A 17,909-nucleotide genomic window follows, 5' to 3' on the forward strand; every position below is an offset into this window, starting at 1 on the left:
AACATTTAAGTCGTTGATTAAAGTTCAGAATAAATTTTAATTGTTTCAGTGATGTTTCCATCGACTTTGAAATTGTTCGAATGGAAGCTGATAATGGTGATGAAGATAAAGGATTGGAATGTTATGGAATAGGTTTGTATAAAAAGTGTTTAGCTGTAAAGTTTGTTTTTTTATTATTTATGCAGTGTATCCTGAGAACTGTGATTCATATCACGGGCCTCACTCAATTAATTGTCTCATCACGATTTGGGAAGAAGTGGGTTGCAAACTGAAAGGATATAGGTATCCTGGTAATCTTACAGATGCAGAAGCTCAATCTTTGAGAAACATGGACATAATGTTAGTTGCATAATTTGTTGCTCTAATGCTAGATTGCATTATTAAACTGTAGAATTTTTCCAGAACTATAGAAGAAAACATGAGAAGTGTAAAATTAGCAGCTGACGATGGAAATACTGATCATCAGTTAAATTGTTACGGAACTGGTGAGCAATACTATGGGATTTGATTTGTCTTTAAGAGGCTTTAAATATTTTTTTGTTTAGTACCAATGTGTATGTGCGGTTTTTATATTTGCCAAAAAATCTGAACGATATGTTCACATCACAGTATTTCCTGACAATTGTGACACGTATTATGGACCATACAGTGTGGAATGTCTTACCACTATCTGGGAATGGAAAGGTTGTTTAGCTGAAGGAACAAAAGCTCCAGTCAAATTAAACTTGGAAGAAAGAGATTTTCTTGATTTGTTAAGTTTGGAGTAAGTTTTTCTTAGTATTATATGGGCTGTTTTTAACCATTCTATATTAACAGTGAGGTTTTGGACAATTTTGAATCAGTTCAAATGGAAGCTCATGGTGGTGACAAAGATAAAGGATTGGAATGTTATGGAATTGGTTTGTACATAATTAACAGAATTGCCATTGGTACTAATTGGTTTACTATTGTTTTTTGTTTCAGTTTATCCTGAGAATTGCGATTCCTATCATGGACCTCATTCTATTGAATGTCTTGTAACAATATGGGAAGAAGTTGGTTGCAAAGTCGAAGGTTACAGATATCCTGGAAATCTAACAACTGCAGATGCTGATGCTTTGAAATCGACAAACCTAACGTAAGTTTTTAAAGTCATTTTTTTAGGGATTATTTAGTTTTGTGTTAATTTACAGAGCTGTAAAGGCACACATGGAAAGTGTAAAATCTGCAGCTGAAAGTGGAAATACGGATCATCAATTAAATTGCTATGGAATAGGTGAGCATGTTATAATGTAATAAGTATATAGCACACAAACTGGAATTATTGCAGGTTGCATCTGTAACTTTGTAAAAACAGTCAATCAAAATTAACCTAATATATTCCTGTGTTAATATATATAGGCAGCTGCAGTAATCATGTTAAGGTTTGAACTTATTAAATATAATTATTTGGTTGAAATAATTGGATTCCTGTATAGTTGTCTTACAAATACTTTAAAATTAATCCCAACTGCCCCTAAACATGTTGTTTAGCTCAAACATTGGTGGTGAAGATGGTTTAAATTAATCGACCAGTTCCACAGTGAATTTTTAAAATGTTGACAATTAAAACTAGTGGACCGTACTTATGTGTAGTCAATTTTTCTGTCAGAAATTTTGCTTCAAAATTTGTTATATATATTTTTTATTTCTATAACATATAATTTTATTAACTAACCAGTTAATAAAAACAGTAAAATTGTTTTTTATTTAGTATTTAATTTTTCTTTTTCAAAGTTGGTTGTATACTTATGCAAGTACTGTAAGCTTGTTCTCTGTATCTAATACAGATAAGTTTAAGCTCAATATTTCTTTGCTTTAAATGTTCTACTCCTTACTGTGTCTTTATATGACTGTTTGTTTACTTGACATTAAATCAGACATTAAAGTGTTTAAGGTTTAGAGAATCATGTTGGTTTTACAGTTGGTAGCTGTTTGTATAAACTATTAAAATATTTTGCTCAAATCAAAATTTTATTACTAGGAATCTATGTGCAAAAAATTTTTTTTCAGTGTTTCCCGAATTTTGCGACACATACCATGGACCACACAGTGTTGAATGTCTTACAACTATCTGGGAATCAAAAGGTTGTTTAAGTGAAGGAACAAAAGCTCCGGATAAGCTAGATACAGCTGAAAAAAATGCTTTAGATTTGTTACACGTTAAGTAAGTTTTTTTGTACTTTGTGGTTTCCTTAATCAAATATTGGATCTGTAACAGTTATTTTCTCACAGTGAAGTTTTCACAAAGTTCGAAACGGTTCGAATGGAAGCTGATGGTGGTGATAAAGATAAAGGATTGGAATGTTATGGAATTGGTTTGTACATTATTACCACCGTTGCTATTAGTGGATGTTGCCCTACTATTACTCTATTTTGATTTAGTTTATCCTGAAAATTGTGATTCTTATCACGGACCCCACTCTATTGATTGTCTCATCACAATTTGGGAAGAAGTGGATTGCAAGGCCAAAGGTTATCGATACCCTAGCAACCTCACAAGAGCAGAAGCTAATACTTTAAAAAACTTCAATTTAACGTGCGTTTAGGTTCATTTGTTTGTATAATTGTACTTTAAATCTTTGTATTAACAAGCAGTGCTGTAAGAGAAAACATGGAAGCAGTAAAGTCTGCGGCCGATAGTGGAAATGTTGATCATCAATTGAATTGTTATGGAACTGGTAAATATATAACACTTATTTATTTTTGTGATTTTCTGGTACTACGTTTATCTGATTCCTCCTTGCTTAACTTTTTAATTTTAGAACTTATTCTTGTCAGAAATATTAGTATAAAATCTAATTCTTTTAGTGTTTCCTCAAAATTGTGACACATACTATGGACCACACAGTGTGGAATGCCTTACAACTATCTGGGAATCAAAAGGTTGTTTAAGTGAAGGCACCAAGGCACCAATTAAACTTGATGAAAATGAAAAGGATGCTCTTGATTTGCTAAATGTTGAGTAAGTTATCACAATTTACAATTTGTTTTACATATAGATTACTCTTATTATTTCTGGGTTCATGCAGTCAAATTTCAAGTAATTTTCAATCAATTCAAGTTGAAGCTCATGGTGGTAACAAAGATAAAGGATTGGAATGTTATGGAATTGGTTTGTACATATTAAATGCATTGCTATTGGTATTAATTTGCCCACTATTGTTATACATTTCAGTTTATCCTGAAAATTGTGATTCTTATCATGGACCTCACTCTATTGATTGTCTTATCACAATATGGGAAGAAGTGGATTGCAAAGTCAAAGGTTACAGATATCCTGGCAATCTTACAACTGCTGATGCTAATGCTTTAAAACACTCAAATTTGACGTGAGTTTCAGTTTTGAAATAGTTTTTACTTTAAAAAATATTTTTTTTCCTGCAGAGCTGTAACAGAAAATATGGAAGGTGTAAAATCAGCAGCTGATAATGGAAATGGTGATCATCAATTAAATTGTTATGGTTTAGGTAAATTTGTGTATTTGTTGTTCGCAAAATTTTTATAGTCTGTGCATTAACTGCAACCTATGCTTATTTTGTTAGTCTTTCCCCAAACTTGTGCTGCGTATTACGGACCACACAGTGTGGAATGCCTTACCACTATGTGGGAATGGAAAGGTTGTTTAGGTGAAGGAACAAAAGCCCCAGTTAAATTAGATGATGCTGATAAAGAAGCTGTGGATTTGCTCACTGTAGAGTAAGTTTGTTTGCAGTTATTTGTATTTTGATGTAATTAAACTGTTTATTTTCCTAAATTGTTAACTCCAACTTTAGTGAGGTTTTAGATAGTTTTGAAATAATTCGAATGGAAGCTGATGGTGGTGACAAAGATAAAGGATTGGAATGTTATGGAATTGGTTTGTACATTATTACCACCGTTGCTATTGGTGGATGTTGTCCTACTATTGTATTACTTTTCAGTTTATCCTGAAAATTGTGATTCTTATCACGGACCCCACTCTATTGATTGTCTCATCACAATCTGGGAAGAAGTAGATTGCAAAGTCAAAGGTTACAGATATCCTGGCAATCTAACAGCTGTTGATGCTAATGCTCTGAAATTCATGAATTTAACGTAAGTTTATGCTTGTTTCTATTGTAGTAATTTAAGTTTTATCAATCAACAGAGGTATAACAGAAAACATGCAAAGTGTTAAATCAGCGGCAGATGGTGGAAGTCCTGATCATCAATTGAATTGTTATGGAACTGGTACATAATATGTCCTATGTGTTTATAGTTGTTATTATAAGTTAATATTTTGGTGGTATTTTTTACATATTTGTTTTCCAACACTTCCGCTGCTTATTATCATTGTAATACAGGTTTCTATGATTTGTTTATATTGCTTGTGTATTAATTTGTTTTGTGATTTACTTTATTTAAAGGTAGTAGTTTCACTGGTTATTTCTTTTCTTAGGTGCAATATATATTTTAAGTTATATGCTATGTGTAATTCTTCCAGTGTTTCCTGTTAATTGTGACACATACTATGGACCGCACAGTGTGGAGTGCCTTACTACCATATGGGAATCAAAGGGTTGTTTAAGTGAAGGAACTAAAGCTCCGGTTAAACTAGATATAGCTGAAAAAGAGGCTTTGGATAGGCTGAATGTAAAGTATGTATGTCATGTTTGTTGTTTTTAAGGCAGTGTAAATAATTTGTTCTATTTATTATCTTTAAAGTGAAATTTTGGATAATTTTGAAACACTTCGAGTGGTAGCTGATGGTGGTGACAAAGATAAAGGATTGGAATGTTATGGAATTGGTTTGTACATTATTTACAACATTGCTATTGGCTAATGTATTTTGTTTCAGTTTATCCTGAGAATTGTGATTCTTATCACGGACCCCACTCTATTGATTGTCTCATCACAATATGGGAAGAAGTGGATTGCAAACTTGAAGGTTATAGATTTCCCAACAACCTCACAACTGCTGACGCTGCTGTTTTAAAATCTTCAAACTTATCGTAAGGTGAGGTTTAATAAAATTGCTCAAATAAGTGTTTTTTGTCACAGAGCGGTAAGGAAAAACATGGAAAGTGTTAAATCAGCTGCAGATGGCGGAAATGAGGATCATCAGTTGAATTGTTATGGTTTAGGTGAGTTCGTCTTTTTTTTACAACAAACTCTATTTTTGATTTGACATTGCATTTTTTTAGGTTTATTAAGTGGTTTTTAAAATCATTTTTCAGTATTTCCTAACAACTGTGACACATATTACGGACCACACAGTGTTCAATGTCTTACAACCATCTGGGAATGGAAAGGTTGTTTAGGTGAAGGAACCAGAGCCCCAGTTAAATTAGATGATGCTGATAAAGAAGCTGTGGATTTGCTCACTGTAGAGTAAGTTTGTTTGAAGTTATATGTATTTTGATGTAATTAAACTGTTAAAACTTACTTTAGTGAAGTTTTGGATGAATTTGAAATGATTCGAATGGAAGCTGATGGTGGTGACAAAGATAAAGGATTGGAATGTTATGGAATTGGTTTGGATATTATTAACAGCATTGTTATTGGTACATATTTGTGTATCATTCTATTTCTCTTCAGTTTATCCTGAAAATTGTGATTCTTACCACGGAACTCATTCTATTGATTGTCTCATCACAATTTGGGAAGAAGTGGATTGTAAAGTCAAAGGTTACAGATATCCTGGCAATCTAACAACTGCTGATGCAGATGCTTTGAAATTCATGAATTTGACGTAAGTTGAGTAATTTTAAATAAAATTTTACATTCCATATACAGCGCTTTTTCCAGAGCTGTGAGGGAAAATATGGAAAGTGTAAAATCAGCAGCGGATAATGGAAATGATGATCATCAATTAAATTGCTATGGAATAGGTAAACTTTTTGCAGTAGCCATTTAAGCTGGTTTTGCTTGTCTCTAAGTATGTTATGTTCTGTCAGGTATGGAATGCGAAGTTTATTCAGAGTTTTTGTTTCTAAATTATGCTTTGTATTTGTTTCTACCTATTAGTTAGATATCTTGTAAAGTTTCATTTTGTAGACCCTTTATTACTAATAAATGTATTTTGTATTATTTGCAGTGTTTCCTGACAATTGTGACACATACTATGGACCACACAGTGTGGAATGCCTTACAACTATCTGGGAATGGAAAGGTTGTTTAAGTGAAGGAACAAAAGCTCCCGTTAAATTAGAAGGAGCTGAAAAGAGTGCTTTGGATTTATTGAATACTGAGTAAGTATAAAGTGACGTAGTTGTTTCTAAGATTATCAATAAAATCCGCAACTTCTAATAAATATTTTATTTACAGTGAGATTTTGGCAAATTTTGAAATAATTCGAATGGAAGCAGATGGTGGTGACAAAGATAAAGGATTGGAGTGCTATGGAATTGGTTGGTAGTGTATATCATTTAAAAAAAAAAAAAATTCCGTTAACACCCCATGAATTTAGTTTATCCTCAAAATTGTGATTCATATCACGGACCTCACTCAATTAATTGTCTTATCACAATCTGGGAAGGAGTGGATTGCAAAGTTCAAGGTTATAGATTTCCTGGAAATCTAACAGCTGCAGATGCTGAGTATTTGAAATCACAAAATTTGACGTTAGTTTTAATCACTTGTTATACTAATAACTTGGTAACATAAGTTGTATCAATCCATAGAGCTGTAAGGGAAAACATGGAAAATGTAAAATCAGCAGCTGATGGTGGAAATGCTGATCATCAATTAAATTGTTATGGTTTTGGTAAATACATCATGTTGATATTTCCTTTTTTTAATTAAACCATTTAAATTGCACCAGCATGTACACTGGTTATTTACCAATACTTCTTTTGTAAGTTATATGTTTGAGAGATTTGAGCATTCCAATTAGTAAACATGTTAATGATATTTGTATTTTTAGATTCGTAATAATAGTTGCATTAGTTGGTAGATATACAACTACCTACTTTTACAAGGATTGCGAATGTTATTAACGCAATTTTGATTACAAAGTTTATTGTGTAATGTTTGCAGTGTTTCCTAAAAACTGTGACACATATTACGGACCACACAGTGTGGAATGTCTTACAACTATCTGGATCTGGCAAGGTTGTTTAGATGAAGGATCAAAAGCTCCAGTTAAATTAGATACAGCTGAAAAAGAAGCTTTGGATTTGCTAAATACACTGTTAGTAGTTACCTTATTTTTAACTTTCTAATTAAATTCTTTATTTTTTAGTTGTTTCTAAGATTATCAATAGAATATGCAACTTCTAATAAATATTTTATTCACAGTGAGATTTTGGAAAATTTTGAAATAATTCGAATGGAAGCTGATGGTGGTGACAAAGATAAAGGATTGCAATGTTATGGAATTGGTTTGTACATTATTACCACCGTTGCTGTTGGTGGATGTTGCCCTACTGTTGTGTTACCTTTCAGTTTATCCTGAAAATTGTGATTCATATCACGGACCTCACTCTATTGAATGTCTCATCACAATCTGGGAAGAAGTGGATTGCAAGGTCAAAGGTTATAGATATCCTGGCAATCTAACAACTGCTGATGCAGATGCTCTGAAATCCATGAATTTGACGTTAGTTGAATTTTTACATTTAATATGAACATCCAATATATGACGTTTTTTCACAGAGCTGTAAGAGGAAATATGGAAAGTGTAAAATTAGCAGCAGATGGCGGAAATGATGATCATCAGTTAAACTGTTATGGATTTGGTAAAAATTCTTTGTTGTAAAGATTAGTTTTCACAAAGCTATAGAAGTTTCTTTGAAGTGTCTCTTTTCATATGCTTCTACAGTATGTTATTTAGGTGCCAGGGATTACGATTTACATAAGAAGTTACCCTTTAAGTTGATACCTCTGCAGATTTAGATCATCTATTGCTACTTCTACTAGTAATGTGCATGTTGTTATTTGTAGTGTTTCCTGACAATTGTAACACGTATTACGGACCACACAGTGTGGAATGTCTTACCACTATCTGGGAATGGAAAGGTTGTTTAGCTGAGGGAACAAAAGCTCCCGTTAAATTAGAAGCAGCTGAAAAGAGTGCTTTGGATTTATTGACTTCTGAGTAAGTATAATGTAACAAACATAGTTGTTTGTAGGATTATTAATGGAATCAGCAACTGCTAATAATTATTGTGTTTACAGTGAGATTTTGGCAAATTTTGAAATAATTCGAATGGAAGCTGATAATGGAGACAAAGATAAAGGATTAGAATGTTATGGAATTGGTTTGTAGTGTACATTGTATTTTTATTCAAATAATAACAGTTTATGTTTACTCTATTTTGATTTAGTTTATCCTGAGCATTGTGATTCATATCACGGACCTCACTCTATTAATTGTCTTATCACGATATGGGAAGAAGTGGATTGCAAGTCAAAGGTTTTAGATATCCTGGCAATCTAACAGCTGCAGATGCTGATTATTTGAAATCAACAAACTTAACGTTAGTTTTATAAATAATATTCACTAATAACTTAGTAATATATTTTATCAATCAACAGAGCTGTAAGAGCAAACATGGAAAGTATAAAATCAGCAGCTGATAATGGAAATGATGATCATCAGTTAAATTGTTATGGAATAGGTAACTATATACTATGTAGAAACCTAGTAGATCATTTTGTATATTTTAAATAACAAAACTCAAACCCATTTACAGTACCATTATAAATTAAAAAAATAGGACTTAACCAAAGGAAAACCTAACAAAGCAAAAGAAACAACAAAACTTGAAACCAGAGTGGTGGGCATGTGGCGCTATTATTGGTGTTGCTATTTTATTTAAATTAACCGGCATGTAAAATAATGTACCTGTATGTTTCTAGATGGTGTGTAGGGCTTTTTGCCAAGTTAAAACAATGAAATTTGTAATATTTGTTTCCAGTGTTTCCCGACAATTGTGACACGTATTATGGACCACACAGTGTGGAATGTCTTACAACTATCTGGAAATGGCAAGGTTGTTTAGGTGAAGGAACAAAAGCTCCAGTTAAACTGGATGTACCTGAAAAAGGGGCTTTGGATTTACTGAACACAGAGTGTGTATTAATGTTATTTTTAATGGTTGATAGTTTGGGCACCGTACCAATCGCTAAGATGTTTCACCGATTCCACAAATAGGACTCCCACCATTTAGTCAAATGTTTGGTGGGCTATATTGTGCCACCTGATTACTTGTTAATCAAACATTCAGTTTTTCGGCTTCTTTGATTTTATTCTATTAGTGGAAGATGCGACCTATCATATGAAGATGCGATATACGATAAATTGGTAACAACAGCGTAATCCAGGTTTATTTTCTTTTTAAATATTCTTGTAAGGTACCTCTTTCAAATATAATATCTATTATATTATTCAAGTAGATTAGTAATCACTAATCAGTAATCGGCTCTCAGTAAAAAAACAACAAAAGGTAAATTAACTGCAGCGTTGTTAATTCAATCAGTTCTGTCAGCTGTCAATGTTTAAGTAAATTGTCTACATCACCAGCATGGAGTGGTGCCGCATGATGAGTCATAAAACTCCACCAAAATAGGCTCTTAATTTTATTTCTTTATTTCCCTAAGGGAAATTTTGGATAATTTTGAAACAATTCGAATGGAAGCTGATGGTGGTGACAAAGATAAAGGATTGGAATGTTATGGAATTGGTTTGTAGATTATTACAGCAATTTGAGTAGTGCATATTGTTGTACTCTTGTTTTTTTATTTCAGTTTATCCTGAGAATTGTGATTCATATCATGGTCTTCACTCCATCAATTGTCTCATCACAATCTGGAAGAAGTGGATTGCAAAGTCAAAGGTTACAGATATCCTGGCAATCTAACAACTGCTGATGCAGATGCTTTGAAATCCATGAACTTGACGTGAGCCTAATTTTTAAACATAATATAGGCATTCAATATATGCTGTTTTTATAACAGAGCTGTAAGGGAAAATATGGAAAGTGTAAAATCAGCAGCGGATAATGGAAATGATGATCATCAATTAAATTGTTATGGAATAGGTAAACTTTTTGCAGTAGCCATTTAAGCTGGTTTTGCTTGTCTCTAAGTATGTTATGTTCTGTCAGGTATGGAATGCGATCCTTTAACAATATCTTATTTTTTTAAAGTTTATTCAGAGTTTTTGTTTCTAAATTATGGTTTGTATTTGTTTCTACCTATTAGTTAATATCGTGTAAGGTTTTATTTTGTGGAGCCTTTATTACTAATACATGTATTTCGTATTATTTGCAGTGTTTCCTGACAATTGTGATACATACTATGGACCACACAGTGTGAATGCCTTACAACTATCTGGGAATGGAAAGGTTGTTTAAGTGAAGGAACAAAAGCTCCGTTAAATTAGAAGGAGCTGAAAAGAGTGCTTTGGATTTATTGGATACTGAGTAAGTATAAAGTGACGTGGTTGTTTCTAAGATTATCAATAGAATCCGCAACTTGTAATAAATATTTTATTCACAGTGAGATTTTGGCAAATTTTGAAATAATTCGAATGGAAGCAGATGGGGTGACAAAGATAAAGGATTAGAATGTTATGGAATTGGTTTGTAACTTAGTGTTTTTATTTTAATAATTACAGTTAACATATTAAATTTAGTATATCCTGAAAATTGTGATTCATTTCACGGACCTCACTCCATTCCTTGTCTTGTTACAATCTGGGAAGAAGTGGATTGTAAAGTCAAAGGTTACAGATACCCTGGCAATCTAACAACTGCTGATGCTGATGCTTTGAAATCAACAAACCTGACGTTAGTTTTGTAAAATTTTGGTTTAACAATAACTTGGTAACAAAAGTTTCATCCGTATCCCTTGTATAACGCTTTTTCACAGAGCTGTAAGGAAAAACATGGAAAGTGTGAAATCAGCAGCTGATGGTGGAAATGCTGATCATCAGTTAAATTGTTATGGTTTTGGTAAATTTACATTATGTTGATATTTCCTTTTTTAATTAAACCATCTAAATTGCACCAGCAAGTACACTGGTTACTCATCAATACTTCTTTTGTAAGTTATATGTTTAAGAGATTTGAGCATTCTCAATTAGTAAATATGTTAATGAAATTTGTATTTTAGGATATTATCAGAAACAATAGATTTTTAATAATGGTTGGTAGGTATACAAGTATTCATTGTCGCAGGGTTTTTCCATTTTTTTCAATTGTAATATTATACGTGTAACTTTTTAGTGTTTCCCGCAAATTGTGACACATACTATGGACCACACAGTGTGGAATGTCTTACCACTATTTGGATATCAAAAGGTTGTTTGAGTGAAGGATCAAAAGCTCCAGTTAAACTAGACATAGCTGAAAAAGAAGCTTTGGATTTGCTAAACACACGGTAAGTGTTACCTTATTTGTAATTTTCAATTAAATTCTCCATTTTGTTTATTGTTTCCCCAAGGGAAGTTTTGGATAATTTTGAAACAATTCGAATGGAAGCTGATGGTGGTGACAAAGATAAAGGATTGGAATGTTATGGAATTGGTTTGTACATTATTACCACTGTTGCTGTTGGTGGATGTTGTCGTACTATTGTATTACCTTACAGTTTATCCTGAAAATTGTGATTCATATCACGGACCTCATTCTATTGATTGTCTCATCACAATCTGGGAAGAAGTGGGTTGCAAAGTCAAAGGTTATAGATACCCTGGAAACTTTACAAGTGCAGAAGCAAATATTTTAAAGACAGCTAATTTAACGTAGGTTTTAAAAGGTGCATGTTAATTTAGAACAGGGGTATTTACGATTTTCGATGATCAGTGCTATAAGAGAGAACATGGAAGGTGTGAAATCAGAAGCAGATGGTGGAAATGATGATCATCAATTGAATTGTTATGGAACTGGTAAATATAAATATTTGAATTGATAAATAGTGTGTAAGTATGACTATCCGTATCTTTATAAAATTTGTTCGTTTGTTCTGTTTGTTTCAACTCTTAGTAATATCTGCTGATTTTTTGTGGAAATATTGGTTTTCATTGTAGAAACACAGATTGTAAACTTCTTCCTTGTAACTTTCCTAGGTTTATGTTTAAATGTGTGTATGTTTGTGACATTTGTTTTTTATAAATATTTTGGCTCAAAATAATACAAATTTGTTTTGTGTTATTGCCCATATGAGTATACAACAATTAGCTATTTTATGTTTCATTGCTTCTTAAAAAGGCACTTTACAAATGCTTTTACACTAATGTCTAATTAATTAAACATTTGTTTCTATAATAAAGGTTCTATAACAGGGGTTCCAAAACCGCGGCCCGCAGAAGCAAAATAAATGGCCCTCAAAGGACTTTAAAATTACCGATGGCATACGTTCACAAATGAACATATTACTTTAAAAAATCGTCTAAAAATGTTTTATTGATTTCTGTAATAATTTACATTGTCTTTGTTACATCACAAAAATAGTTATGACCAACCTTATACGCTTGTTACTCTGGTATAGGGGTTAATATCGCAGCATGATTCAACAAAAATACTGTGAAACTTTGTCTTTTACTTCGCAAGTACGTAGTTTAATCTGTTCTAAAAGCCATGTTTATTACCAGCATATGTGTCGAACTTCCTGACCTATCTAACAGTATTCGTTATAACCAAACTTTGGCCAATACAAGTCGCGTCGCCAATGTAGCAAGGAAAACCTTGCCCGACGCATAATTATGATTTCACATATTGGCCGCGATAAAATAGGTTTGGGAGCCTCTGTTCTATAATAACAACTAGAATTGGACATGTAGTAGACCTAATATAAAGCAGAAGCATTACCCCAGTAATTGTTGTTTTACACAATATTTTTTAGTGTTTCCTGAAAATTGTGACACATACAATGGACCACACAGTGTGGATTGCCTTACAACTATCTGGATATCAAAGGGTTGTTTAAGCGAAGGAACAAAAGCTCCGGCAAAATTAGATACAGATGAGACAAGTGCTTTGGATTTGCTAAATGTTGAGTATGTATTAAGGGTATTTTTTGACTTTACAACTAAATATACTTGATTAACTATTTTATGCGCAGTGAGGTTTTAAATAATTTTGAAATGGTTCGAATGGAAGCTGATGGTGGTGATAAAGAAAAAGGATTGGAATGTTATGGAATTGGTTTGTACATTATTAAAAGCATTGCTATTGGTATAAAATTGCTCAATACTATGTTTCAGTTTATCCAGAGAACTGTGATTCTTATCACGGACCTCATTCTATTGAATGTCTCATCACAATTTGGGAAGAAGTGGATTGCAAAGTCAAAGGTTACAGATATCCCGGCAACCTTACAACTGCTGATGCAGATGCTATGAAATCTTTAAATCTATCGTAAGTTGCGTTGTTTCAGTTTATATGAACATCTAATATATAATGCTGCTTTACAGAGCTGTAAGAGGAAATATGGAAAGTGTAAAATTAGCAGCAGATGGCGGAAATGATGATCATCAGTTAAACTGTTATGGCTTGGGTAAGTTGAGTTGTAGTATTTTTGTTCTTTCATTGTATTACAAAGAACTAATCAGTAAGTAAGGAATTGTTTTTACTCCTGTTTTAGTATTTCCCGACAACTGTGACACATATTACGGACCACACAGTGTTCAATGTCTTACAACCATCTGGGAATGGAAAGGTTGTTTAAATGAAGGAACCAAAGCCCCAGTTAAATTAGATCATGCTGATAAAGAAGCTGTGGATTTGCTCACTGTAGAGTAAGTTTGTTTGCAGTTATCTGTAATTTGATGTAATTAACTTTTTATTTTCCTAAAATGTTAACTCCAACTTTAGTGAGGTTTTGGATAATTTCGAATTAGTTCAAGTCGAAGCTCATGGTGGTGACAAAGATAAAGGATTGGAATGTTATGGAATTGGTTTGTACATTATTACCACCGTTGCTATTGGTGGATGTTGCCCTACTATTGTATTACCTTTTAGTTTATCCTGAGAATTGTGATTCTTACCACGGACCTCACTCCATTGACTGTCTCATCACAATTTGGGAAGAAGTGGATTGCAAAGTCAAAGGTTATAGATATCCTGGCAACCTCACAATTACAGATGCCAATGTTTTAAAGTTTTTAAATTTGACGTAAGTTAAGTTAAATAATTTAATAGTCAAAAGCTACCAGTGTTGTATATAGTTTTGTTTTGCTCATCTGTAGAAAAACGTTTCAGTTATATAATGTTGTGTATAATTGTAATTATTTTTTATTTTTTCACTGGTTTACTAATTTTCTTGCCTGTTTGGGCCGAAAGAGCTTTCGATTCTTATTACTAAATCACATTCAGCTTTATTTGTAGTTTGTATGTAAGGTATGTTGCATCTCATATATATTTTTTTTTATAACTCCTGACTGTCATACAATGATACATTTATACACTGTTAGTAAAGTCATACAGAAAAAGCAAATTTAGCAAATATAAAATGATCTCTATTAATTTTGTTAATAGGTGCCGAAATGGTATCGCTACAGTCTGGAAAAATTTGATAAAATTCAATAAATGTACAGAGCTATAAACAATAACAATAGAATGAATGTTTTGTCATATTGTAACGAGGCCATTACATCTTAAGTGACAAATAACTGTTTGCTTCTTTATAGAGCTGTAAGAGGAAACATGAAAGGTGTAAAATTAGCAGCAGATGGCGGAAATGATGATCATCAGTTAAATTGTTATGGCTTGGGTAAATTATTTTTTTTCTCTCTCTTTTTTGATTAGACCTCCATTTCGGACAACTTAACTTTAGTCTCATTTATATTATCATTAATATTCATAGCCCTCAAATAGTTTTTTTTGCCCTTTCTGTCCATTAAAAGTAATATAGAATATGTAATTATTTTAGTGTTTCCTGAAAATTGTGACACATACTATGGACCACACAGTGTGGAGTGTCTTACAACTATTTGGATATCAAAAGGTTGTTTGAGTGAGGGAACCAAAGCTCCAGTTAAACTAAACACTGCTGAAAAAGAAGCTTTAGATTTGCTTATTGTTGAGTAAGCAGAATAAATTTTTTTTGATGTATTTGACAGTTTCATTTAATGTTTTCATTGCAGAGAGGTTATGCATAATTTTACCTTAGTTCGAATGGAAGCTGATGGTGGTGATAAAGATAAAGGATTGGAATGTTATGGAATTGGTTTGTACTAGGGCTGTGGATTTTCCCTATTTTTGTTTAACCGTTAACCGTTCAGTTTTAACCGGTTAACCGGTTAACCGATACAAGTGTAATCCTAATAAAAGCGTCTTGTTTATCGCTCTTCTTTCGCGAATTTAAAGGCAACTTTACGACGTACGTATGGACTATGCTTGCAATACATGGGCAAACGTTCTTAACGTTAAAGTATTGCTTTCCTATTCGTATTCAAACCTGTTTAAAGCACCTGCCGTCTAAATAATCAACGTGTGAGTTGCAATTATGACGCAGTTATTAACGTGTGAATTGCTATTATGTCGTAATCAATTGCCAGGTCAAACAATCGCTATTATGATGCAATGAATCCACGTGTGAATGCCTGCTTTTGTCGTAATAAACACGCTGCTTGGCTGAGGAAAACATTTAAGTTGTGTATTACACCAATATGATGTTGCAAAACTAGTTAGCCTGCGGTATTAACAATCAAGATTGATGGCGTAATCGCCGTTGTAGGGCACGATCAAAGCAACAGCGTCCCTGCGCACTCTGTCTTATTGCAAAACAACAATCAACGAACACGAACACGTGTCTTTCGTGTAAATAAGACAGATATTGATATACGTTTATGCCCTATGACGTCATAGTTCGGTTAACGACTTGAACTTTTCGTTAGCGGTTAACCGAATAGGTTCGGTTAACCGGTTAACTGTTAACTTTTCCACAGCCCTAGTTTGTACATTATTACCAACATTGCTATTCGTATGAATTTCTGACTATTGTTTTTAGTATTAGCAACATTGCTATTGGTGGATGTGTTCCTACTATTGTATTTCAATTTAGTTTATCCTGAAAATTGTGATTCTTATCACGGACCTCACTCTATTGATTGTCTGATCACGATATGGGAAGAAGTGGATTGCAAACTGAAAGGTTATAGATTTCCAAACAACCTCACTACTGCTGATACTGATACGTTGAAAAACTCAAATATAACGTAATTTGTTTTGGTTAGAAAATAATTTTGCGCCTACATTAAAGTTTTTAACAGAGCTGTAAGAGCAAACATGGAAAGTGTAAAATCAGCAGCGGATGGTGGAAATGATGATCATCAATTAAATTGTTATGGATTTGGTAATCCCACTGTCATTGTATTGTTTAATATCTCTATTTCTATTACAACCATGAGATTTGTAGTGTTGTGTATGATCAAGCTGAAAGCAATGTGTGTGTGTATTTATTTTTTTCAGTTTTTCCAAGTGATTGTGACTCGTATTACGGACCACACAGTGTGGAATGCCTTACTACTATCTGGAAATCAAAAGGTTGTTTAGCTGAAGGAACAAAAGCTCCAGTTAAATTAGAATTAAATGAAACAGAAGCCTTGGATTTGCTGAATATGGAGTATGTAAACATTACTTTATTCAAGTTTTTACTTTTAATATGTGTTATTTTAAATACAGTGAAGTCTTGGTTAGGTTTGAAACAATTCGAATGGAAGCTGATGGTGGTGACAAAGATAAAGGATTGGAATGTTATGGAGTTGGTTGGTATATTATTAACAGCAATGCTAATTTGCGTTCTATTGGTTTACCTTTCAGTTTATCCTGAAAATTGCGATTCTTATCACGGACCCCACTCTATTGATTGTCTTATTACAATCTGGAAAGAAGTGAATTGCAAAGTCAAAGGTTACAGATATCCTGGAAATCTAACAGCTGCTGATGCAGATGCTTTGAAATCCATGAATTTGACGTACGCCTATTTTTAAATATAATATGAACATTCAAAATATAACGCTTTTTTACAGAGCTGTAAGAGGAAATATGGAAAGTGTAAAATTAGCAGCAGATGGTGGAAATGATGATCATCAGTTAAATTGTTATGGCTTGGGTAAGTTAAGATATGTAATGTTTGTTCTTTAAGTTTATTGCCCAGTTTATTTTTTACAACATATTTGCATAATATATTGCAGTACTTTTTAAAAATTCTTTAGTGTTTCCTGACAATTGTGACACGTATTACGGACCACACAGTGTGGAATGTCTTACCACTATCTGGGAATGGAAAGGTTGTTTAGGTGAAGGAACAAAAGCTCCAAATAAACTAGAAACAAATGAAACAGCAGCCTTGGATTTGCTGAATGTAAAGTATGAGTATATCGGTATAATGTTTCTTATGTCTCCATTTTAAATATTTTAACCACAGTGAAGTTTTGGATATTTTTGAAACCATTCGAAGCGAAGCTGATGGTGGTGACAAAGATAAAGGATTGGAATGTTATGGAATTGGTTTGTACATTATTAACAGCAATGCTATTTGTGTTTATTTGCGTTCTATTGGTTTACCTTTCAGTTTATCCTGAAAGTTGTGATTCTTACCACGGACCTCACTCTATTGAATGTCTCATCACAATTTGGGAAGAAGTGGGTTGCAAACTAAAAGGTTATAGATTTCCCAACAACCTCACCACCGCTGATAGTGATTTTTTAAAAACCTCAAATTTGACGTGAGTTTTGGTTTGGAAATAACTTACTTTTTTAATTAAGTGATTTATGTTTACAGAGCAATAAAAGCAAATATGTTAGCTGTTAAATCAGCAGCAGATGGTGGAAATGCTGATCATCAATTGAATTGTTATGGTTTAGGTAAAATGTTTTTGTTTTACTTTTAAACTGTGTTTTTTATAATAACCGTACGACTTTTCATGGGTCTTCTTCTTCCTTTAATTTCAAACTCTGTTTTGTAGCTAAAACCATCTA

The 17,909-nt window shown here is 32.9% G+C and overlaps 1 protein-coding gene across 1 annotated transcript in view; it reads left to right on the forward strand.

Moving 5' to 3' along the window:
• The window catches only part of LOC149733976 (uncharacterized), a 29,003-nt gene that overhangs the window by 9,922 nt on the left and 1,172 nt on the right, over positions 1 to 17,909 (forward strand). The window contains exons 25-79 of the mRNA XM_089880762.1: positions 50 to 132; positions 186 to 339; positions 403 to 485; positions 610 to 763; positions 817 to 899; positions 964 to 1,117; positions 1,173 to 1,255; positions 2,032 to 2,185; positions 2,254 to 2,336; positions 2,404 to 2,557; positions 2,617 to 2,699; positions 2,830 to 2,983; positions 3,051 to 3,133; positions 3,197 to 3,350; positions 3,406 to 3,488; positions 3,564 to 3,717; positions 3,795 to 3,914; positions 4,815 to 4,991; positions 5,041 to 5,123; positions 5,217 to 5,370; positions 5,431 to 5,513; positions 5,578 to 5,731; positions 5,788 to 5,870; positions 6,077 to 6,230; positions 6,307 to 6,389; positions 6,449 to 6,602; positions 6,663 to 6,745; positions 7,018 to 7,171; positions 7,279 to 7,361; positions 7,426 to 7,579; positions 7,636 to 7,718; positions 8,901 to 9,054; positions 9,583 to 9,665; positions 10,619 to 10,772; positions 11,790 to 11,872; positions 12,829 to 12,982; positions 13,048 to 13,130; positions 13,190 to 13,343; positions 13,400 to 13,482; positions 13,570 to 13,723; positions 13,800 to 13,882; positions 13,947 to 14,100; positions 14,615 to 14,697; positions 14,857 to 15,010; positions 15,071 to 15,153; positions 15,991 to 16,144; positions 16,199 to 16,281; positions 16,398 to 16,551; positions 16,611 to 16,693; positions 16,749 to 16,902; positions 16,958 to 17,040; positions 17,144 to 17,297; positions 17,356 to 17,438; positions 17,503 to 17,656; positions 17,713 to 17,795. Of these exons, the coding sequence (XP_089736888.1) occupies positions 50 to 132; positions 186 to 339; positions 403 to 485; positions 610 to 763; positions 817 to 899; positions 964 to 1,117; positions 1,173 to 1,255; positions 2,032 to 2,185; positions 2,254 to 2,336; positions 2,404 to 2,557; positions 2,617 to 2,699; positions 2,830 to 2,983; positions 3,051 to 3,133; positions 3,197 to 3,350; positions 3,406 to 3,488; positions 3,564 to 3,717; positions 3,795 to 3,914; positions 4,815 to 4,991; positions 5,041 to 5,123; positions 5,217 to 5,370; positions 5,431 to 5,513; positions 5,578 to 5,731; positions 5,788 to 5,870; positions 6,077 to 6,230; positions 6,307 to 6,389; positions 6,449 to 6,602; positions 6,663 to 6,745; positions 7,018 to 7,171; positions 7,279 to 7,361; positions 7,426 to 7,579; positions 7,636 to 7,718; positions 8,901 to 9,054; positions 9,583 to 9,665; positions 10,619 to 10,772; positions 11,790 to 11,872; positions 12,829 to 12,982; positions 13,048 to 13,130; positions 13,190 to 13,343; positions 13,400 to 13,482; positions 13,570 to 13,723; positions 13,800 to 13,882; positions 13,947 to 14,100; positions 14,615 to 14,697; positions 14,857 to 15,010; positions 15,071 to 15,153; positions 15,991 to 16,144; positions 16,199 to 16,281; positions 16,398 to 16,551; positions 16,611 to 16,693; positions 16,749 to 16,902; positions 16,958 to 17,040; positions 17,144 to 17,297; positions 17,356 to 17,438; positions 17,503 to 17,656; positions 17,713 to 17,795 (6,542 nt within the window). The remainder of the gene's footprint in view (positions 1 to 49; positions 133 to 185; positions 340 to 402; positions 486 to 609; positions 764 to 816; positions 900 to 963; positions 1,118 to 1,172; positions 1,256 to 2,031; positions 2,186 to 2,253; positions 2,337 to 2,403; positions 2,558 to 2,616; positions 2,700 to 2,829; positions 2,984 to 3,050; positions 3,134 to 3,196; positions 3,351 to 3,405; positions 3,489 to 3,563; positions 3,718 to 3,794; positions 3,915 to 4,814; positions 4,992 to 5,040; positions 5,124 to 5,216; positions 5,371 to 5,430; positions 5,514 to 5,577; positions 5,732 to 5,787; positions 5,871 to 6,076; positions 6,231 to 6,306; positions 6,390 to 6,448; positions 6,603 to 6,662; positions 6,746 to 7,017; positions 7,172 to 7,278; positions 7,362 to 7,425; positions 7,580 to 7,635; positions 7,719 to 8,900; positions 9,055 to 9,582; positions 9,666 to 10,618; positions 10,773 to 11,789; positions 11,873 to 12,828; positions 12,983 to 13,047; positions 13,131 to 13,189; positions 13,344 to 13,399; positions 13,483 to 13,569; positions 13,724 to 13,799; positions 13,883 to 13,946; positions 14,101 to 14,614; positions 14,698 to 14,856; positions 15,011 to 15,070; positions 15,154 to 15,990; positions 16,145 to 16,198; positions 16,282 to 16,397; positions 16,552 to 16,610; positions 16,694 to 16,748; positions 16,903 to 16,957; positions 17,041 to 17,143; positions 17,298 to 17,355; positions 17,439 to 17,502; positions 17,657 to 17,712; positions 17,796 to 17,909) is intronic.

Source organism: Ciona robusta, chromosome 7 (assembly GCF_009617815.1).
Source record: "Ciona robusta chromosome 7, ASM961781v2".
Lineage (NCBI taxonomy): Eukaryota > Metazoa > Chordata > Ascidiacea > Phlebobranchia > Cionidae > Ciona > Ciona robusta.